The 22,886-nt window shown below is 37.4% G+C and overlaps 4 protein-coding genes across 5 annotated transcripts; 2 read left to right on the top strand and 2 right to left on the bottom strand.

The window, feature by feature from the left end:
• The first annotated feature begins 876 nt into the window (after window positions 1-876).
• On the top strand, window positions 877-1,752 carry LOC145234436 (putative methyltransferase DDB_G0268948). The gene has a single exon (XM_080099170.1). It carries the CDS (start codon window positions 877-879, stop codon window positions 1,750-1,752), a length of 876 nt encoding a protein of 291 aa, XP_079955296.1.
• Window positions 1,753-3,859: 2,107 nt separating this feature from the next.
• Window positions 3,860-4,738, bottom strand: LOC145234435 (putative methyltransferase DDB_G0268948). Its single transcript, XM_080099169.1, has one exon. It carries the CDS (start codon window positions 4,736-4,738, stop codon window positions 3,860-3,862), a length of 879 nt encoding a protein of 292 aa, XP_079955295.1.
• Window positions 4,739-5,609: 871 nt separating this feature from the next.
• Window positions 5,610-17,657, bottom strand: LOC145233789 (sialin-like). The gene is made up of 10 exons (XM_080098572.1): window positions 16,458-17,657; window positions 15,911-16,091; window positions 15,398-15,613; window positions 15,107-15,340; window positions 13,542-13,716; window positions 12,856-12,989; window positions 11,925-12,080; window positions 8,144-8,384; window positions 7,089-7,222; window positions 5,610-6,618 (listed from the first exon to the last, which is right to left on the bottom strand). The coding sequence occupies exons 2-10, from the start codon at window positions 16,043-16,045 to the stop codon at window positions 6,469-6,471; spliced, it is 1,575 nt and encodes a 524-aa protein (XP_079954698.1). The 5' UTR covers window positions 16,046-16,091; window positions 16,458-17,657; the 3' UTR covers window positions 5,610-6,468.
• Window positions 17,658-18,521: 864 nt separating this feature from the next.
• Window positions 18,522-22,886, top strand: LOC145232301 (small ribosomal subunit protein mS23-like). 2 transcript variants are annotated; one of them, XM_080096897.1, is made up of 5 exons: window positions 18,522-18,804; window positions 19,771-19,959; window positions 21,223-21,324; window positions 21,871-21,932; window positions 22,457-22,521. In XM_080096897.1, the coding sequence occupies exons 1-4, from the start codon at window positions 18,752-18,754 to the stop codon at window positions 21,917-21,919; spliced, it is 393 nt and encodes a 130-aa protein (XP_079953023.1). In that variant the 5' UTR covers window positions 18,522-18,751; the 3' UTR covers window positions 21,920-21,932; window positions 22,457-22,521. The 2 variants fall into 2 exon arrangements, with proteins under 2 accessions (XP_079953023.1, XP_079953022.1); XM_080096896.1 differs by lacking the exon at window positions 21,871-21,932 and having other exon boundaries at window positions 18,543-18,804; window positions 22,457-22,886.

Genomic DNA, 22,886 nt, shown 5'->3' with positions numbered 1-22,886 from the left:
GTGTTAGTATCTATACCTGATTTGTAAGGTCGATGTGTAAAGCAAAAGGAGACTCAAAATCTTATCTACAGTTTTCCCATACCAGGGGTCGCCAACCTTTACCACTCCAAGAGCAATTCGGACCAATTTCATACAGAAAAAAAAACGCTTGGATCCACTGATCCGTTTTGAAATTGAAATGAAATGCCCCTGCAAACACGTTTTTGAGTCTCAACTCTTTTCACTTTTGTTGTTAGCTAGTTTCTTGCTTATAAATCACACTTGGCAAACCAGTCTCGTCAGCAGTAAAAGCTAATTAATCTTCCCACCTAGCTTTAAATGTTCTGTTCTCTTTAAACGCTGATTTTACTTCTTTGTTTAACACGTACTGTTAGCGAAACACAAAACGCAAACCTAAATACCGCCAGTTTTTTTTTTATTCACACCTTACGTTTTATAGTATAGAGGCGGGTAATTGCAGCAAACTACCGGAAGCGGGTTCGGTTATGTTATTGCACTGCATTTTTCAGTTTCGACTTTTGTGTTCGACGTAAACGTCACAGAATGTGTCATCAAAACATTGGGTAATTTCAAAAACTGAGCCGCATCAGAGGGATCACAGAGCCGCATGCGGTTCCGGAGCCTCGGGTTTGTGCACCCCGTCCCTATACTGTATTTGCATTTACATTTAATTTTTTTGGTAATTATGAGCTATTGCGTGGAAACTAGGAAAGCTAGTTTATGTCTTCCTGCCAGAGGAAATGATGATAGATCGACTGTAGCGCAAGCCCTTCTCGCATGTTTTAGTATTAAGCAGTGTGTGTGTGATAAGCAGTTACACACAATTTGTACTAGAAACTGTTATTTGGTCAGAAAGTCAATTATTCAAATTGAAAAATGATTCGTGTTTACGAAAACGAAGATATTACCAAATTTTACGTGGAATTTCGACCAAGGTTTCAACAATGTGTAGTTGAAAGAGTGCTCAAGTTTTGCAATGAACATCAGGAAAATGATAACCAAGATTTAATTGTCGATGTTGCTTGTGGCAGTGGTCAGGCCACTTCTGCTTTTCAAAAGCACTTCAAACGCATACTTGGCATAGACGTAAGTCCAAACCAAATCAAACAAGCTCGATCGGCAAATGAACACGATAATATCAAGTACGAAGTAGGCACTGCAGAAAATATACCACTTGAAGAAAGCTCGGTTGATCTCTTGGTTAGTGCAACTGCTTGTCATCGTTTCGACTTGGGAAAGTTCTTCACAGAAGCGAAACGAGTAATGAAACCTAACGGTTGCATGGCTTTATTCTGTTACAACGCCCCGATAATCATTCCAAAAAACGTAAAAGATCCTGCCAAACGTCAAGAGCTTTCCGACAAAACCACTAGTCTTCTGCTAAAATACGATTATTTTGTCAATGATGAGCAATCGAACGTATCATATCATTGCAAGTACCAAGATATTTTCAATAAGGTCTCTGCTGAAAATAAGCAATGGATTACGGAAGGTCTTGTGATGAAGTGTGAATGGAATTTGGTGCAACTGATGGGCTATTTTCGCTCAGTTGCTGCTTATCACGAGTACATGAAGATGATGAAGGAAGAGCACAAGGATGCAAGTGAGGAGGAAGTGAAGGAATGGGATCACGCTGTGTTGCTGCGAGACTTCGTCAAACGCGAATGGGAGATGGAGGGAGTTAAAGATGAAGATGTGATGATGGAAGCTCATTTTCATGTTTACATGGTTTTAGCTAATAAACTGAAGTAAACTAGATTGTGTGCATAAGCATTGCACAGATATGTGCTACGGTGTATTGACAGCCCATTCATATTTTTGTGTATCCAAGAATTAATTCCCACCGTAATATTATTCAACGTTGCTTTTTTCGGTATTAACCAATAAAGAAAATAAAAAAGTTATTTCTTGTTTATAGTAAAAGACACAATATTCCGATTTTGTTGAATAAATAGACTCCGAAATAACTTCCTCGAAAGTTCAAGTGCACATACTAGATCAGTGGTTCTCAAACTTTTTTCTTTCGTGGCCCACTTTCATTGCAAAAAAATTCTGTGGCCCAGTAAATTTTTAAGATAGAATGAAATCAACTATAAAATAGGTTCAGAACAAAAAACAAAACAAAAACATTCCTTCTCAATTCCTTCCCAAGCCATTATTCTTGTAAAATTGAGTGTAGTGACACAAATGAAAGTAAATTCTTGAAAAAAGCTTTCTATTTGGTTGGTCTGTGGCCCAATCAAAATGCTTCCATGGCCCACCAGTGGGTCATGGCCCACTGGTTGAGAACCACTGTACTAGATGGTAGCCCCTAATGCTGAACGCTTTGTTCAATTTTGTGATTAGTACAAACTTAGTCTGACAAATGAAAATGGATATGTTGGCAAAAAAATGTTTTTTTCAAAAAGAGAATAAACAATATTGACCTTGGCGTAAATCATTGAAATCCGATGCTCTATGTTTCAGTGTTACTTATCTTACTCCTCCAATGCACCCTTTAGAATCTGATGCTACGGTTTCATGCACCCTTGTGGTTGATGTAATATGTAATATAGCTATTTAATTTGTTTTAAACAGGAAATGAGAATATTACGCGAGTTACAAGGAAATGCAATGTGACACTTTTTCATGGGAACCAAAATGCATCAATATGGTGGTTCGCTTGTAATTATGCAGACAACCTTCTGCGCCAAGTAACTGCAACTTACATTATGTTGACACCAGTAGCCGAATTCTAATTTTTTGTCAGCCGGTTGTATCACAAAAGTCATATTTTTTAGTTCTGTTACAAAATCCATAGACAGTAAACAGCAATGCTAACCGGTTCGATGATCTCATAAAATTTCGTGATACGGTTCTATAGAACCGGTGCGAACCGGCTGAATCCCACCATTGATTGACACCTTATGTACCCCTTTGGTTGTTATGCTGGCCTGAGCGACAAGTGCTGTTGTGTGACGAAACAAACAATGTTTTTGTGTTGGAAGGAAGATCTTAACAACCGTGAAAATTATTGGAAGGTGAAAATGTTTTTTTTTTCAGTTTTTGTATGAATACTTTTCAAAAGAGTTTTTAAGAAAATTGCAAAATTTCGTCGATTTGATCTTGTAACCCACTTACTTTCCAGCGTCCACGTGCCCGATCCAAATTGACACTTTCAGTTTAAAGTGCAGAAACCAATTGTTTGTTTAATTGTACGAATGTTTAAATGATAAAAGATTAAACAAACATCATTATCTCAAACGCCTAGTTAAACTTTATGTAGAAATGTCGTCAATTTTATAATTGATTGCTCTATGCACCATGCTTTGAACCAGGGCTAGGCAACCTTTTTTGCACTGCGGACCGGTTTTGAAACTAAAATTTTATCGCGGACCGGTCTTCAAAAAACTACAAACACATAGCTATAAAAACGCTTAAATTAGTTTATCATCCCCGGGATACATGGGCAAAATGTTTTAAAGCATTTAACCTGAAAAATTATACGGCCTGGTAACGAACTCCTCGCGGACCGGTACCGGGCTGCGGACCGGCGGTTGCCGACTCAATTTAACTGATTTGGAGTTTTGATATAAACTGTGTGCAGCAGTACCACAAACGTTAGGTGACTTTTCCACTTTTACCATAAGCATGAAACAAGTTTTATTTTTGAACTGCTTGCTTTAAAACAAATGCACTTCTACAATCAAATGCGACGAAAAAATTACCTTAGAAAGTGTTTTACAACGAAAATGATTTTTTTCTAATCACAACATCAATTTATAACAAAGGCACTGAAGCATTCTTCGCAATTTCCACAACTTATTGCCATTAAGGTTTCTGTCTGAACACTTACACGTGAATATCCGTAAAGTCTGGTTTACTTAAGGTTATTAGCCAGAACCAGAAAAACATGAAAATGAGCTTCCATCATCACATCTTCATCCTTAACTTCCTCCATCTCCCACTCGCGTTTGACGAAGTCTCGCAGCAACACAGCGCGATCCCATTTCTTCACTTCCTCCTCACTTGCATCCTTGTGCTCTTCCTTCATCATCTTCATGTATTCTTGGTAGGAAGCGTTAGAACGAAGAAAGCCAATCAGTTGCTCCAAATTCCAATCATACTTCATCACGAGATCTTCTGTGATCCATTGCTTATTTTCAGCAGGGACCGCTTTGTAGATATTCTCATACTTACCATCTAAGTAAAAGTTAGATTGCTTGTCGGTGACAATTTCATGGAATTTCAATAGAAGACTTGAGGTTCTGTCTGAAAGCTCTTGACGCCTGGCAGAAACTTTTACATTTTTAGGAATAATTGTCGGAGCGTTGTAAGAGAATAAAGCCATACAACCGTCAGGCTTCATTACTCGTTTCGCTTCTGTGAAGAACTTTCCCAAGTCGAAACGATGACAAGCAGTTGCACTAACCAAGAGATCAACCGAGCTTTCTTCTAGCGGTATATTTTCTGCAGTGCCTACTTCATACTTGATATTATCGTGTTCATTTGCCAACCGAGCTTCTTTAATTTGATTAGGACTTATGTCTATGCCGACTATGTGTTTGAAATTGTTTTGAAAAGCAGAAGTGGCCTGACCGCTGCCACAAGCAACATCGACCATTAATTCGTGTTTGTTTGCAAACTCTCGGTATTCATTGCAAAACTTGAGCACTCTTTCAACTACACATTCTTGAAACCTTGGTCGAAATTCCACATAATGTTTAGTGATATCTTCGTTTTCGTAAACACGAATCATTTTACAATCTCAGTTATTGACTTTTTGTCGAAATACCTACGAATGCCTGTTAGCTAGAAATACTCATTTGTTCCATGCGTTAGTACCATAATGAAATACTGGAACTTTCCATGTTTGTGCAAATTAATATGCCGAGCTCCAAATCTATAGACTGTATAAACTGCAATAGTACTGCGAAATTGCGTTCGGTTAACTTCTAACTGTTTTACTAAGTTTACATTATTTTTACTTTGGCATTGTGACAAGAAAGTATGATAACAACTTTTGGTTATGGGATCATGCTTTGTGCCATCCAAACCTGGTTTAGTCCTCTTTAAACTGTCTATTCCTATTTGTACGCCATTTATACAACTCATATATAACTCACATATAACTCAAACAAATTCAAATACAGAAGTATATTAATGTCAAAGAGTTGGATATTTCAAAAACGTGACCGTTGGTCTTTAGACCTGATTTAACTAGAACCCATAGGAAGTAATACTGTAATATGTAATGATATGACAAAGTCTGCCCTCTGACTTTGTACTAGTAGCATCAGACGTATAAGCACTACATAACTTCCACTAAAAAGAGCTGATGAGGCTCACGCACCAAAAGTCAGAAACTTTTTGTTTGTAAACGGTCCGTAACTTGACATAGTGATTGTCAGCATAGCAAAAGCTTTTTACAAACATTGTGTCGAAATAAATAAAATATGATTTTGGTGCCTAATTTATGAAAACTTTGTGTTTTGCATTACAACATGCCATTTTCCCGATGAAGGCATCTAGTGTGTGAAGTCGAGACGTCTGTTATTTTGCCAGAAACATCTTCTGGAAAAGCAGTAATGGTTAATGTAGTTTTCCAATATGAAAGTTACCAGGTAATGTTATTTCAGCACCCAAAACGGAGTTTATTGCGTTGAAAAGGCGCAACACTTCACAGCATACCAAGTTTGCTTCACAAATTTGCGTTTAAACGAGTGTATCCATGCCAAGCGATGTAACTTTTAAACAGCCAAAAACGAACAACGAAATGACTGAAATTTCCTATGCAGTAGTAACGTTGCGATTTTGCTGTATATCTGACCAGATTATCCACAGGATAAAATTGCAACGTAAATTATTGCTTAGGAACACCATACAGGGACTTGAAAAGTAATCATAAACATAACTGCAAAAAAACTGGTGTGTATAGAATACGTCATGCAGACGTTTTAACAATCTCTGTTGTCATCATCAGTGCAGGTTGTCAATGCATTGATCCATTTATAGTTATGATTAAAGTATTGCTTGTTATTCAAACAACAATATTTAAGCAAGTGCATTTGGTACATGGTACGATAATTCAAACGAGATTATTTAAGCAAGTGCATTTGGGACATGGTATAGTGCAACTTACATATAGTACAGCAGAAAACACGAATTTCGCAAGAGTGAATCATGTTGTAAGTGTCTACTCTCGAAAAAGTGAGACCACAAGCCGAATAAATTCAAGCAGGAAATTTTTGTGTTACCTTTTTCTTTTAAATACGTATGATGCAAGCAAGACTATATATGGTGGCGCCAAAGGCAGGAAAAGTAAATTTCATTTATACAATGCTGCAAAAATGTCTAAGAATACAGTTTAACCTCTAAAACGAGTACATGGCCTCTAAAACAAGGCAAATAAAACTTTTACGAGTTTGCTTCTCACCAAAAGGATTGATGTTATCACACAGAATAAGCACAAAACACGGATTTTTCAACTTATGCTTTGGTAAGCTCTTTTTCTTCAACTTTGGCACCTTTTGCCCACGATTGTTCCTCGGCACTGCCCAGAAGCAAGTACACCAACGTGCCAAACAGGTAAACGCCAGCAGATATCCAAAATACAATCTGCCACTGTGTCAACGAACTCTAAAAAAGGGCGAAATAGTTTACTACAAATGTTTGAACTTGTAAAGAGTTTGAATTTGCATTGGAATGTAAGTTATTACATATTGAATATTGAATTGACTACAATTTTAAAAAAATGTACTAAGGTTCACTTTTTTACTTCCTTCAGTTATATCAAGGTATTCTGACACAGTTACCACAACGAGGTTAACCCGGCCAGAGCTCAAAGTCGGGCCGGACAAATTTTAAGCATATTTTAAATTTGCTCAGGCTTTGTGCATGTGCTACATTTTTGAGCCACCTACAGCTTTGCTCTAGGCCATATAGTCACATAGAACAAACAAAATGTGATTAAATTGTCTGCTGGCCTGAACGCAAAAAAACACCTTGTCTGATGCAGTTTTAGTTTTAAAATTTATCCTCTTTTGTTGTGATAACCCTTCAGTACACTGCAAGTATTGCATGTATTTTTATTCACAATACAATTGTACCTCGTCATCCAAAAGCCATCCAGCCACTTGAGGCGCTAAAAAGCCGGAGACGCTTGCAAAAGCGCTTGAAATCCCATAGATAATTCCACTGTACTTAGGTGCAATGTCTTGCGTGTTGGAAGTGCTACCAGGAACTAAAAGCAAATGATCCAGGTTTATAGCTAAATGTTTTCATAATTGAATGTCCAAGACAGTGCTTAAGTCAAGTATTTCTGAGTTCATGTTTCGTCACACAAAACATTGAAGGAAAAGGGTGTATACCAAACTTATTGTACAAAATCGATGGCGGAGTGCTCAAAGTGCGCATAATTAAAGCTGCCTGTAGGTAATTAGACCCCTTAAAAAACTATTAAGCGAAGCTTTGCAATATGGCTTTAGAGGTTAATAGTAAAAACCAACAAACCCAAAAAGGAAGCATTTTCGTTTTTGTAGAATGACTCTTTATAAATTGATATGACAGTGGGCCTTAATTAATTTCATCCGACCTAATATACCTTTGAGACACAATCTCTCCTTGTGGTTTTATTTGCAACAGCTGAGCTTCTCAACCGGTGGTGAATTTAATTAGTTTTGAGGTGCTCAAAAGGAACTAAGAGGTGAATCAGAGAGGATGAGAGTAAGAGTTGAGATCCTTAGGTTTACACGTAACTTACATAAATTAAACTAAATCAAGTTTGTTTAAAATCCTTAGATTTGGTAATTGATGTTATCCTGCCGCAGTTAGACGCCGTACTTAGTAATTTTACGGTACACTAACAAAAACATTGACAGAGCTACTAACACCATTCCTCAAGGCAGACCAACATTAGTTAAATTTCAATAGGTGGCACAAAGAGCTAAATTATTAATTTAGCAGCCAATGAGGTATAAGGTTGGGAAGTCAGTTGTTTTTAAAATGTTGCATTAGAAACTAAGTTTTAAAGTGAGTTTGGATTTGTAAATAATATTATTTTAATCCAACCCCAAACCGTTAGCATTTTCGGAGATATACCGTTTTTAATAGGTATTTGTGCTCTTTGCGTCACATAGATTTTCAAGAATTATTTAGGTCTTACTTATAAGTGCAGTAAATCCCGCGGACACAGAAAGCAAGGCGACAGCGGCTGTTGCGTCACATCCAATATAACCAGCCGAGACAAGAAAGAGTGCAGGTACAGCTAGCCCTAGGGTGACGTTGATCTTTCGTATGACGATGGTAGACAGTATCCGATGACTCCTGATGATGTCAGTGACAAAACCGCCCACAACAGTAAACATCCACTGGAGTATGTAAGGCAGGGCAGAAAAGAAACCGCTCTGTCGAAACAACAATACATGTTTAATTTGTGACTACGGTGAGGGCAGATATGTGAGTCGGGCCGGATTCGAGCTTTGGGTTTGATTCGGCCCTGACTTTAGACCCTCTATAAGTATTTTTTGAATAAATTTAACTCGCTAAGTAGCCAGTTGCTGGATCTGACCTAATGTCAAACATCCCATAAACGCCTTGTTTAAGATCAATTATCTATTATAATCTATTGTGTTAATTGTCTTGGTCTTTCCTGGGGCTTCAATGTACAAGCCAGTCCATAAAACTTTCAGGCCTAAACGCGCTTCTCAAAAACGATTCAGGTTCGTGCCGGGTTTGGGCTTCAATTTCAGACCGTTTACAAATCTGGCTCAGGGGTTTTTATTCAGGGGTACGTCTGCCCCCTAGAAGTCCAATTTTGGGAGTTCGATACACGGTTTCAATTTATATGCTGTTTATGCTTATCTGTGAATGAAATTTAGTATGTTTTGGAACATTTCTTCTAAAAAAATGTTCTTAATTTTCTTTGTAGAGTTCAATACAATTTATTGCAATATTTTTACCAGTCACTTTAGACAGGGGACAAATAAAACGTTTAAAAGGTGCAAGTGCAAAACAATTTAACATCCACTGGTCCATAATAAGCAATGCCAAAGTTTTTTAAAACATTACTTCAACATGTTATTTAGTGATATATTTTCTATGGGTAAAATTTTGAATTGCCCTTTGTTAATTTCACAATTAGTTAGAAATATGTACCTTCTGAAGCATAATGTTCCATGCAGAAGTTCATTGGCATTGTAAGGAATATTTATGCGCGTTTTAATGACATGTCTCGGAATTACATTGGTATATATATGCGCACACAACCTTGCAGCGAATCTAATTTACAACTTGTACATTATAAATTGGCAGTTTGGAATACAATTCTATGGGAGAAATTCGATTTTCGCTGAATCGTGCCACACAACATGTAATTACCGTTTGTTTTTGTCTCAAATTTAACACCAAATTGCAGATTAAAGCCAAAAAGTGCCCGAAGCAACTAATTTTAAAACAGACAGAAGACTTTTTAAAACAAAGTAGCAGCGCCTAATGCTAATGTTAGGTCGCAACAAAGATGTTTTTTGGTACGTTTTAGCTTTCTCAGCAAATAACACGGCAATACCAAAAAAATCAACACAATGTTTCAGGTAGAATTTGTAAAATGTTAAAAGTCGCTGACAAAAATGAAATAATAACTGCTATGAAATTTATGTCATAATGTGTGCAAAGAAAGAGGTAAAATTTTGAAATGTTTTGTGGTGTTTTCATACCCTGGTATTTCCCAATGAAGTGTAATATATATTTTCGTGTAGGTTTCGAAATCAAACTGACGTCAATTAAGAGTTTTATAGCACCTTTTATGAATGACCGCACAGACAACAGTACACGTAAACCCCTGTAAACATTTTCGTTTGCCGAAATAAAAAACGAATGGTCAGCTTTGAGTATTAACGTGGTGATATATTTGCCACTTCGCTTGAATCACCCAGGAAGGCAATTTTGTAATTGAAAACTATTTCCGGACACAGATTTAACGATAAAATTCCGAAAATGTCCGGGAAATTCCGGACGTCTGGTAACCGTCTGGTAAGTATGTGTATAGTGTTACATTAAAGACAAGAATAATCCCGTTTTGGGTCGTGCTGGTTTGCACATACAAACTGTTCGTAAAAATGGCGTTGAATGATCATTTCAAGCACTAAACGAGATTTCCGAGGAGCGGAAACGTTTCATTGTGACGTAACAAACACACGTCCGGCGTTCTGTTGAATATCTAAATCAGAGGTGGTCAACTATTCACATACTGTGCGCCAACCTTGTAACATAGAGTTTCAAATGCGCTCTAAATACCATATAACGTGATTTTTACAAACTGCGGTCAAATCAAACTGGAAGGGTGGCTTAGCACATTTTGTCGTTGCATTTACACTATAACCTATTTTAAAACATAAATATATTTCCCATGACTTTTTTGTATTGGGTCCCATATTAGCCATAGTCAGTGTTTTTTTTGAGGTGTTTTCAAATTTCTCCAGCGGTTTCCCAAATAAGCAAATATGGCTATTTTTTGGCATTTAAATGAAACACTTGCGGTCTCTTAAAACTACTTAGCGGTCACCCAAACCAAACCTTAAAAAAACCCTGGCCATAGTGTTTTATAACCTTAGTTGTTTCCCCACACATGTAAAGTTAAAAATAGTGCATTTCAAGAGATAACCATAGTCCACATGCCACCCAAATTTTAGCCAATTCCGACACTGTTTAATAAACTAACCCATTTTAGGGGGCTAGTAGGGTAACTAATGGGATGTGACACTAAACTAAAACAATATGAAACCTCAATGACTCAATCAATAGTACTGCAAAATGTCAGCCCAATCAGCCAATGTTTAAAATTTCGACCACTAGAGGTGTTTTGAGCAACAACCGTTAATGCTTCTGATGTCACCCCCTAACTGCCATGGTGCAAAAATGTCCACCAAGCAACCCACCAACAAGTAACATACAACTAGTTGCCCTTGTAACACTATTGAGCCCCAGAATTATTTCGTTTGTGGTGCCCATTAACATACAAACATGTTTTACACTTTGGGGGCTTGTGGGGTAAATGTTGGGGCTACAGGGTTGAACACAACAATCGACACCTATAAATGTCATACTCTACAAGCTATCCAAATTTCAGCCAATTCCGACATTGTTTACAAACTCACCCATTTTAGGTGGCTAGCGGGGTAAATACTGGGGTTATCAGGACAAACAAAGTGGGAAGCATATCTACATACCTACATCTACCATCTGTGTAAGTTTCAGCCAAATTAATCAATCATTTGATGGCAAGTCGGACAAACTTCGGGGGAAAATACCCATTTTAGGGGGCTAGCGGGGTAAATACTGGGGATGGAAAAACGAGTCGGACAAACTTTGGGGAGAAGAAAAAAGAAAGAAAAAAAAAGAAAAAAATAGAAAAAAAAAAAAACAACAACAAAAACAAAAACATTTTGAGTAAAATCAATATGTGTCCCCTTCAGGGAAGGGGACCCATAATTAAACTTGTCGGTTCTAATTCGCCCCATCCAATTCGTGTTTATGTCTCCAGTTTGTGAAAAACACATAATATATGTATTTTCCCTTCTACTGCTGTATTACTTTGGACACAAAATGGCGTCCATGAGGCCAATATGGGCATAATAGGTTTGACAACTTGTTTTAAACAGAGACCGAGCTTCGGTTGTACACTGTACAGTTTGATTAATTAGGCTGTTACCTTTACGTTTTATTCCCTTTGTTTTTATTTTTTGTCCAAAAAAGACCAAAACGAATCATTATTATACTTTTTTGCACTAAACAAAATTTTACATCATAAATGGTTCCCAAGCTTTTTATTTTTTTAAGCGGTCTTTTTTCAATGGTGTAATGCTGAATATTCATTTCAGCTAAAGCTTAAAAATGTCAATTGTGTTCTTAGTTAAAATAAAAATACGAAATTATTTTGATCTACTTACTGTAGTCAAGTCGAACTTGAGTACATTGGACATGTAGGTAGGTAACATGGTGAGGAGGGTATAGAGACCCCAGTTGCAAGCAAAATGTGCAGACAGAATGCCCAGAAGAGGTAATGACGTCATCATGGATTTCCATGGGGTTTTCACCCTGGTACCCTGTAACAAGAACGACAATAGTTATGAAAAAAATGTACATCGTCGACCTTTGAAATAGAGTTGAAACTGAGGCCCGAACCCTGACGGAACCCGAAAGTACAAACCCGCACCGATTTTTTAAAGCCCCAACCAGACCAGAAAGTTGGGAGAAATGCGTTTTTTTAACTCAAGCCGAAACTCCACACGAACTAAGCCCTACAACGTGGCTCGAGGTACAACTCTAAATGGAAGTGATCCACACATTTACCAACGTGTTATTCGATACACCATCAACCAAATCCCCGTTAAATTTTATTACTTAATTGTCTAAATCAGTGGTTCTCAAACAGGGGCCATTTGGCTCACTAAGGGAGAAACTTTTCGTTCTAGGAAGAAAATTGTTGGCAGGGAGAAATTAGGAAGGTAAGCTTGTGCCAGAAAAGGTCTATAAAAAACTCGTTATTTGTTTGTTTGTTCATTTAACAAATAAAAAACGTTCACTGGGAATATCTACATCACACAAGGAAATGCTGCTGTAACTGCAGTGATCCATGTACAAAACCTGATCGGGATTCGTCCCCGGGAGTATCCTGGGTTCGAACCCCGTGAACGACGAAGGGCAATTTTCAGTTCTCGGACTGCCGCCTGATTGTCGAAAAATACAAGAAAAAAAATCATACTACATCGTTTGCAATGTTAAATGAAGGACTAAAAAAACGTCCTGAACAGTTTCAGGCATACTAATTATCATAAACACATGTTTATAAATAATAATAATGATGTATTTATTTCCTACCGGTTCCTTGTTCTTTAATGCCCCAGCGGTTCTACGGATAAACGCCTTTTCCTGTTCCGATATCCGTGGATGCTTCTCTGGAGAATCGTACACCACAGCAAACCAGAAAATGCACCACAAAACCGCTCCACCACCTACAAAATTAATGTTTTTTACTAATCGTGTAAGAGTGGGAGGCGCTTCTCAATGATTGAACATTAATAATAAAACAATGCTTTGACAGAAAGCGTTGGTGGCCCTGGCAAATGTTAGAGGTTTAGCTATTGTCCTTGACATATTTTCAATGTAACAACACATTGCTTTAGCCTTTTATGTAAAGTAAAAACCTGAATGAAATCTCGTTACAACACTTTTTGATGGTGTCAGGAGCTTGTCTAAATCTCTATAGTTTTCAGCACTTCAGAGTTGTACGTTGGGCTGGGGTTATCGGGAGTTTCAATTAAAAGGGGTTGATTAGGGCCTGACTTCACACACGGAATCATTTTTGCCAACATTTGGGCTTTTTTTGTTTGTTTGTTTGTTTTAAATGTTCTTGGCTTATAGGCCACTTTAGGGCCCTTATTTTAGGGCTTTTGAAACTCTGGTACACTATTTTTGCAACGGTCTTTATCTATTTTATTAAGTGTCCAGTTACATGGCATTATTTTTGCTAGGTAAATGTGACCTGACAAATAAAGTAAAAATACCTGCTGTGTAGAATACGACTTCCCAACCGAACACATCCGCGATGACACCAGAGAGCGGAAAAGTAACAAATGTTCCCACGCTACTTCCGGATAGACAGAATGACGTCAATGCACTACGTTCCAACCTTGGGCCCCAGACACAAAAAACTCCAATAATAGAGGGAGAGATAACACCCTGAATTTTCAAGGTGAAACAAAATATCACGGTCAATATAGAAAAATACTGCATGTGCTTGTTTAGGCAAAAGAATGTGTTTTGGTCGGTTGTAAGTTCTATAGGGCAGGGGTGTCAAACTCGTGGGGTTCGGGGCCACATTGCAGCTTGGAAGTTATGCCAAGGGCCGCATGTGAATTTTAATCTAGTTTTTTTTACACTAAAACAACCTATTCGCCACGGTGACGCAATCGCAGATCCTTATTTCACCAACAGTCGCCAAATGTCTGCTTGTTTATGTTTCAAAGTCACTGATGTAAAGAAATTGACTTATATCACATATATATTCCATCTATTGACGCCACAAAAGCCCAGATTAAGTCCCAAGTTGATGTACACATTGAGGATCAGTCTTAATTGTTTATGACGTAATAATCTATATTGTGACGCAAAAAGTTTGACCAATATGGCTATTAGACTGGTAAGACTCTTTTCAGTTCCACAAAATCTGTTTAGAGCAGTTTGAAAATCAAAATTTTTGGCAAAGGAGTTTTAATTACGTCACGGCCGCAAGAATATATATTTTAATGAACATGTTCACGGCCGCACAAACTCGTCTCTGCGGCCGCATGTGGCCGTACGGCCCCAGGTTGCACAAAATACTACAATTGTTGTTGAGTGTTCGTGGGTCGCATTGGAAGGCTTCGTGGGCCGCATGCGACCCGCGGGTAGCGAGTTTGACACCCCTGCCATAGTGCGTCGAATTAGTATTGTTTTAAGATGACAAGATCGGTGTTTCCCAAACTTCTTCATGCTGGCGATAACTGCCAGACTGAATACAGCAGGGGTTACCTTAACCAGGGGTACGAAGCATCAAAGCAGGGGGTACGACATGCAGGGTGAAATTATATGCTATTTAGGCATATTTGTGAAGAATGCGTAACAAGTTACTTTGTTACATACAGTATCCAGAACGGGTTAGTTTTGTACTACTTACAATACTGTTTTCATGCATTCATTCAACACCCAAGTTATAAATACACTGAGTTCAAATGTTAGAATTTTATTTACTTCCGTCGGCCGTTTTAGACTGGGGCTACGAGAAAATTTTATGAAAGCTCAAAGGGTACGAACGGAAAAAGGTTAAGAAACACTGGACTACAGCTAATGCATATGGGAGCTTATTCAGGTGAAAGGACACATAAATGTCAATTTTGTTTGTTATGCGTTACCGCACATAGTAGAAGGTAGCAGTTTGAAAAGCACCGCGGTGCCCACAAAGCGAGACGGCATTTTTTCCTAACGGTAACCTGACCTTTTAGAGCAAGCCTTGACGTATAACATTATACATAGGTTTTTTGCCCTGTGGCAAACTGCGGCAAAACAACAACAACGACGCACTTCAGCTTACCTGGAAAAATCCCACGATTATGCGAAAGACGACCAAAAGTTCGAATCGGTACTTGGCGGCCGCGGGCATCAAGATTGTCAGCGCTCCCGAGCAAAACATGGCAGCGCCCATGACTCGTTTAAACCCGAATCGCTTGGACATCCAGGCACCGGTGATGCTGTTGCATATGTAACCGTAAAAGAAACAACCCAGCAGTAGACCTTGCTGTGCCGGGTCCCAGTTGAAAACGCCGTTCTAAAATCACAACATTGCTTTTGCTGTAGTGGTCGCCGCTGACGGCCAGGATTTTACCATGTGGTCTCCTCTGTTGGTAACGTTATCGCCACCACGATTTGGGCAAGTTGTCTGAGTTCCGTTGGAGTCTTGAAGCCCAGAACCGGTTGTGTTCACCATGGCAACGATAGCCACACTTAAGCATAAGCGTACGGTATACACGTTAAACATGGCTAGGAAACACATCATGGCAAGCACATGTCTGGTCTTGACGTAGGTACCTGGACTTTGTTCCTTAAAATAAATATTTAGTCAGTAGTTAACGGCCGACATAACCATGCGTCAGCTGTTCTGAAAAACGCTCAGCTACATTAAATGCCTACCGCTACTTTATGTCTGGCTTAATCCAAGGTCAAAATACACCACTTGGCGTGTTTAACCTCGTTTCAGAAGTAAATTGATTACAAACACTGTACTCTTTTGCACGATATGCAAATCAGGTCGTGCATTTTTCAAAGATAACTGATTTTTTTTTCAAAGAGTTCTGAACATTTTGCAGTCTATAATAAATTAAATAATATTTCATAAAACCTCGGTAATAGTGTCGTCGCTTGATCCATCCTTGACTTTTATTTCAACAGAATCTTCATCCACAAGGCTCTGTGAGTCAGAAGAAACTGGTTCCTTGACACATTTTCGGGGGCTGGAAGCCTTATTGCACGGCATGCTGTTAACTTACAACAGACTATTGCAAACGAGGCTCATTCTATACCTAAATAGAAAAGTCAACGAAATTTAATTTTACAATCTAAACTTCCTGATGATGGATTATCTGAAATTTACAACTTAGCAGAATGTAACTACTTGCAATAATTCTCGAAAAACGGCTGGTCGTTAACCGTTGAAAGATGCAAACGAATTTCATTTGACAAAAAATAACATTCCTTACATAAAGCATAGCTAATTTATTGCATAAATAGTTCTCTAGCTTTGTTGAGTTTTTAATGTCAATGTGTTGGCGAGAATAAGACAACATAGGTTAAGTACGTTGAACTGTTCGAATCTATTTGATCGCTACTTTCTAGTACATTCAATCTGACTTAGTAATATTGGATGTACAAGACCCAGCTACACCTACACAATGTAAGAACTTCTTGCAATCCCGGGGGTCAAAAGTGTTCAATTTCCGTTTTCCTTTAATAGCGCAAAAACGCTTCAAATTAGGTCATTAACACATTATATACATTGAAGGGCTGTTGTCGTAGTCAAGTTGCCAACAAAACCTTCAAAATACAACATATTAACCATGTTTAATGAAAACTACTGAAAAATTTGAAACCCAAAATAAAACACGTGTTTGTGATGACGCTTTTATCCCTCTAACTGTGTAACTAAGATGTACATGTAGCATATAGTGCACAAACGTGCTGCTACATTATGGCGTCATATTACATAGGCTCGCAAAAATGGAATATCGGAGCAGTAGAAAAGACTGTTTGACATTGCGTGCCCTTCAGTTCGTTTCAACTCCTTGTGGTTTCGCAAAAACGTTTTTATGACTATAGACTTATAAGTGACGCACACCGTTATACTAGGTTGTAATCGTCGCAACACGTACACAGAATAACGGAAAGCACTTTGATGATTTATCTATGATGAAACACATGACACTACATAAAATTTCCTTTCGCCGAAGGACAAAGAACCGTATATGACAATATGTACACTTTAGCTATGCGTTGTTCCAGCCCTTCCTGTTGCATTTACATGTTAACCTTTCTAACAGTTCAGGCATACAAAAATGCTGAAACACTACAGTTGGTTATAGAAACTGTCATTGTGAACTTTGTTGTACATTTCCCTTGGCACATTCCAAATAGCACAGCTGTTACACCACAGTATATGGGTTTTGAACGCAATAAACAGTTTCGACTGAATGGGCTACCATTTTTGTAGAGGGACTAAACTGATCGTTACACATAAGCTGAAACGAATGAAGCTTTTCCTCTTGTCCAGCACCTTCAGCTAGTAGCTTATTGATTTTCTGCCTATCCCATTTTACCCTTTGGACGATTGCTTTGGCGTTTAAACACACAAAAAAGAACTTAGTACAGCAACATGCAAACTCGTAACAACCAGAAAACAAAATTACATACGACTGTGAAACCCACGCATCTTACCTTGCCCCAGCCCTAGTTCAAGCAGAAAAAAGCAGACTTTGCCCAGCATAGCTTAGCACAGGTTTTCGTTTGCCCAATCAGCTGAGCGCTGTGTCTCCAGAGCCTTTCTCTTTGCCTCGGGACAAAAATGATAACAATAGCGGCCTACGCGCCACAGCACACCGCTCAAAGGCTCGTTCTATATTTCGAGGCTCTTTTTGCACTCAGGAAAACCTAATGGATTAGAGTTTCATATCATAAACCAATTCTTTGTTGTGGTTAACTTCATACTGTTTATGTAAACCTTAAACAAAGGCAGCTCGTGGTTGCTTTGTAGGGAAGTACTCCTCAGTACACGCATATTTATTTCATGCAACAACTATCTGACAGCCCTACCCAACTACGACAATTCTTCAACGTAAATCAATCTTACTTGTAATTTAACGCTTCAGGCTTTTTAACTAGCAACCGGTATAGGTGAAAATAATGTTACATGTAAGTGTTTCATTGTATCTTATTACCTTGATGTATTTACCAATCGACTATAGCGACATATTATACTACTTTTCTGCATAATGCATATATGTAGGCTACGTATCTTTGGTAGCGCAGCTATTACCGGATTTGCGATTGTTTTGGCGCTACAGCCTTGCATATGCAGCTAGGATTTCCGCCATATGGTACCAATTAACTGGGTCCAGGTGCTTGGTAGTATAATTTCCTTATTTGTTTGTTCAGTGTTTGCATGATATATACATATGTATTACTACATTCAGCCATACAGTTATTTGTTAATGTTATTTTTTGTATTGTACCTGTGGGATTATAATGTTTGCAATGACAAGTAACCTACACCAATCAACACGTCCAGCATTTAGTTTCTCACCGCTGTATACCTTATGTTGTCACCTATTGTTGACTGTTTATTGTTGTCAGTTGTTCGTATATATATGCTGCTATGTTTCGAACGACATGCTACATCATCACACAATTTTATTCAACTCTTGCGGTTACGAGTATACAAATCGCTACGGACGTTAATTTAAAAAATATTGATATAGTTATAATACGATTGCTTTTATTGGTCTAAATGTCATTTGGGATACTGTTTTGTGAAAACTGATTTTAATACATAATATGTGCCAAAGATATCTCCGTTTAAGTGAACTTTATGCAAAACGTCATGAATTTAACGTCACCGGTTTACAGCTCGCATGGTGGAATGTTTGCAACTAATTGCATTTGTCGTTGCAAACGTAGTTAAAAGAACACGATGTCAAAAGGAATTGGAGTCAGGCTTCATCGATATGCAAACATTTATCTAAGGTGTGTATTATTTCATTTAAAAATCGCCTGCGATCTATTGGTCACTCCTTAACCTCATTGGTTAACGTTAACTCTTGTACACATGATGTAAATTGTAAAAAGTTATGGGCGTGAATTTGCATTTTGAAATAAGTCAATAATGTTTGTAAGTAATCCATCTAATGTAAAGGTTTTGGCCATTTTTCCCAAATTCATCAAATATTTGGGTTCCTTCTCAAGAAATCTCGAAAAAATCGAGTCTCAAGAAATAAATAAAATTTCTCGCGAGAAATTATGTCATGTGTCATAAATGAAAAGTAAATGCGACACCTCTTATTACGTGTATTTTTTGTTTCAATTCGCCCCTAGCACGCACTGGGCACATTACTTTCTTACTTTGCTCCCGAAACAGGGCTCCTCTAAAATACGCAATCTACGCAATCTGTACGCAATCTACTTATAAAACGTATGCAACTTTTAAAAATGTTGACGGTTAGGACTTTTAGGGTCTGGGTGAGGGTTTATAATAAAAATAACACTATAATTTAGTTTTAGATGTCCAGTTTGGGCTTAATATGTGTTGAGAGTGGTACTAAACACTGTATGGTACCGCACGTTAACACTTGTGAGAAAATTAGACCTGAAAGGCATCTGAAATTAAATTATAAAGTTATTTGTATCACAAACCCTCACCCTGACCCTAATAGCCCTAACCGTCAACATCTTAGTTAATTTTTTTTAGTAGATTGCGTATAGTTTGCGTAGATTGCGTAGATTGCGTAGATTGCGTATTTTAGAGTAGCCCCCGAAACAGAGATTTTTTATGTGCATTGTCACTATACTTTCACCTTTATCAGGCAGTAGTCACGCTTAGTTGTGTTATATCTAAAACAAGGACCTTCTCAAGAAACCAAAAAGTCAAGAAATAGTGGAATCCTGCCAAATATCTAATCCAAACTCATTTGTAACAATAATTTCCTTTTCTAGAACAAAAAGCCTTTTACTTTCTGGAATGTTGAAGCATGAAAAACGACCTCTTTGGTATGATGTGTATGAGGCATTTCCCCCAGTGAAAGAGCCAAAGTATGTTCCAGACCCATCTCCTGACAATTTTGGTCTGAATACATTTGTTGATGATGTGCCTAAAATATTCTATCATGAAGATTGGGTGAGAGCGTAAGTAGTTTGTTTAAGGACAAGTTATTATATCTTTATTTAAACAAGTATATATGTATAGAACTGAAACGCTGCAACCAAAGACAGTTTTAAATTGTTCTCCAAGTTGTTTTATGACAAAAATTGCAAAAAAACAAACTTTCACATTTTAGTTTGGCTGATTGTAAGTTTGTTTTTTAACCCCCCTTCTTTTTTGTGACTGGTCTCACCAACATCCCCCCTGTCACGTTTACTCACATTGCACCAACTTCACCTTCCTGTGAGCCCCAGTCATATAAATATAGCGCTTTATTACACAGTGTAGCTGCAGCGTGTTTAGCCATGACCATGATCCACCAATTGTCACCTTCATTATTTTGTGCACCATAATGTTTCAACATTGTGCAACTTTTTTGGGCTGTGTGATTGTTGTAGTGTTGTTATATTTTTTTCCACAATCGGAAATAAACTTAACCTTCAGTTTAAACAGCTGGTTTATATTACTTAGATTTTTGGTTTATCTATCAGTCAAAATGTGCAACATTTTCAAAAAGTCCCAAGTAAACACTTAATGATATGGCTAAATTACATTCTTTCATGAACAAATCATAATCCATTTTTATTTAAATAGAAACTGCACTAGAAGTTATCCATGTTTTTTTTTAATTTCACTACAAACCATCGCAAAGTTTGTCTTCAGATCTTAACTTCAAACCAAAAGTAGCCCCTGATTGGTATGGGCATTTTTTTCAAGTGAATAGAACACATCAATGTTGGCTTTCAGAGCACTTATTAAGACAAAAGTGTGGCTTTAACTTTTCTACCTGAAGGCTATGAGCAATTTTTTACCCTTTCCAACAACCAAAAAGCAAGCCTAGCAAAATTTACCTGGTTTGATTTTGAAAATAAAAAGAGTATATATTTGACCAGTCCAATACGGTCAATTTACCAGCTTTTCAACTCTAGTCAAACATGTTAGATTTTTTTCACCATTGGACTAGATTTGTTTGTGATGTGTTTCCATGACCATCTAGACTGGGGTTATCTGTCAGTCCCCTAAAGTGAAAAATAAAAATTCTGTTCACATGAGGTAAATTAAGTTTTGTGTGGAAGACATGGTTTTTCTTACTAGCCTGTGCTAGTGATATATTAGCATGGGTTAATTGTAAAAACACAGTTTATTATTTTATTGCAAGCTTTGGTATTTATCTGGGAAATGTTAACACCCAATCGCTTACATTCCAAAAAATTACGCCCTAGTTTTATTCTCAAACTTGTTTTTAGGATGCTGGTTAAAAATCGGTTGGAAGAATCTGATTATTTTCGCAAGAATCGTTTGTTGTCAATGCTGGAAGATGAAACCCTAGTGGCAAGCTTTAGCCAAAAGTAAGAACTCCATAGACAGTGGTGTCTGTATAAAATTCTGATTCTAACTTGACATATGCGGTGGAGGGATTCTAATTTTTCATCAGTTGGTTCTAGCACAAAAGTAATATTTTTAACCGGTTCTGTTACAACAAGTCCATTGGCAGTAACCAGTAATGCTACCGGTTTGCTGATCTTATAAAATTTTACCAGCTAAATCCCACCACTGGACATATACCCATAGTCGGGCTATTGATGTGTTTCTGTAAAAACCTTAGCTGTGATTTTTCTTTTTTAGTTTTTCTCATTTCTAATTACTAACAAGGTTTTAATAACTGTGAAATCAAAGAATAACAGAAATGAAAAATGGACAAAATACATAACGTATGTGGATTTTTAGTTGAAGAGGTGAATGGGCAAAAAATTGTAGAAAACACTGACATATCAAAAAAGCACCCTAATGTGTGAATGATATATATTAACAGGTTGTGACTTGTCTAGTTTTCTATTTTAAAAAAGGTGCAATTTGCTTCACTAAATTTCTAAGCCTTTAACATAACCTTACAGATCAATACTTCAAAAAACAAACAACTTTCCCACCAATGTAGACAACTAATGTAAAAACTGTGGTCAGTATGTGTGATATAATTTAGCCTTTTCATAGAGGTGTGGTGTGGTTCAAATATGAGTGATTTATTCAGTTTATTAAGCCAAACTCACAAATAGTCAGTGTAGTAGTAACATAGTACAGTAAACCTTGTTGCCAAAAGATGATAAAATTTGCAACAGTTTGAACAAATTTGCAAGACACAGAATTTTAAATGCACTGGCAAACGAGTCAAATTATTATGCAACTTTGGGCAGATTAATGCCCCCTATTTTACTGCGATCTGACGATAACGAGGCTGGAATCACATGCCAATTTTAGTTGTTACCTCAATATAGGCATATATTTGGTATACAACAAAGTAAAATTACCAAGGTGCAGCCTGCGATCTATTCATGTTAGTTGTATTTGGCCCCACAGTGACAATGGTTGAACATCCCTACATTATTCTGTTCGGATGTGGTTACGAAAAGTTTGTTTGTTCGTTTTTCTTTAAACATTTTTTTTAAATAGTAAATGGTGGTTCCTTAATTATATGTTTTGCAGGTTCGTTGCACAATACAGAGCATTTGAGCAGACTTTCAAGTCATTGAGCAAAGAGGAGTTGTTCCAAAAAACACACGACTTTTTCTTACAAGAAGTTCCTGAACTAAACCAGACAGATGATGATAGCTAGCAGTTTTTCTAAAGGATTTCAACCTAGCTTGTCAAAATATGTAAACATGAAATCTTTCCAAGGTTTCTGGTGGGAGGCAAAAATCTGGCATATTGGAATATTTTCAGACCAAACTTATGTTGGAAACAAACAAAACACTTCTTAGAGTTCTTAGTTATTAACTAATTGTGGACTTATATTGTTTCCTGTACCACCTTCATTGACCAATAAATTTGCTTTGGTTGAATGCTTTTGTTCCCGTGTGGCAGAGGTTGGCAAAAATCGTGACAAATGTGACTAATAAATCATATTTTTCATAAA

The sequence above is a fragment of the Phallusia mammillata genome, chromosome 6 (genome assembly GCF_965637545.1).
Source record: "Phallusia mammillata chromosome 6, kaPhaMamm4.hap1.1, whole genome shotgun sequence".
Taxonomy (NCBI): domain Eukaryota; kingdom Metazoa; phylum Chordata; class Ascidiacea; order Phlebobranchia; family Ascidiidae; genus Phallusia; species Phallusia mammillata.
This window is presented reverse-complemented; position numbering and strand designations above follow the sequence as displayed.

Bases quoted from the DNA above. Each gene is read 5' to 3' on its own strand.
- LOC145232301 (XM_080096896.1), top strand. From the start codon at position 18,752: ATGTCAAAAGGAATTGGAGTCAGGCTTCATCGATATGCAAACATTTAT. The intron at 18,805-19,770 runs GTGTGTATTATT...TTCCTTTTCTAG, and splicing joins TATGCAAACATTTATCTAAG to AACAAAAAGCCTTTTACTTT. The intron at 21,325-22,456 runs GTAAGAACTCCA...TATGTTTTGCAG, and splicing joins GTGGCAAGCTTTAGCCAAAA to GTTCGTTGCACAATACAGAG.
- LOC145234436 (XM_080099170.1), top strand. From the start codon at position 877: ATGATTCGTGTTTACGAAAACGAAGATATTACCAAATTTTACGTGGAA.
- LOC145234435 (XM_080099169.1), bottom strand. From the start codon at position 4,738: ATGATTCGTGTTTACGAAAACGAAGATATCACTAAACATTATGTGGAA.
- LOC145233789 (XM_080098572.1), bottom strand. From the start codon at position 16,045: ATGCCGTGCAATAAGGCTTCCAGCCCCCGAAAATGTGTCAAGGAACCA. The intron at 15,341-15,397 runs GTAAAATCCTGG...TTGTGATTTTAG, and splicing joins CCAACAGAGGAGACCACATG to AACGGCGTTTTCAACTGGGA. The intron at 6,619-7,088 runs GTACAATTGTAT...GCCCTTTTTTAG, and splicing joins GATGGCTTTTGGATGACGAG to AGTTCGTTGACACAGTGGCA.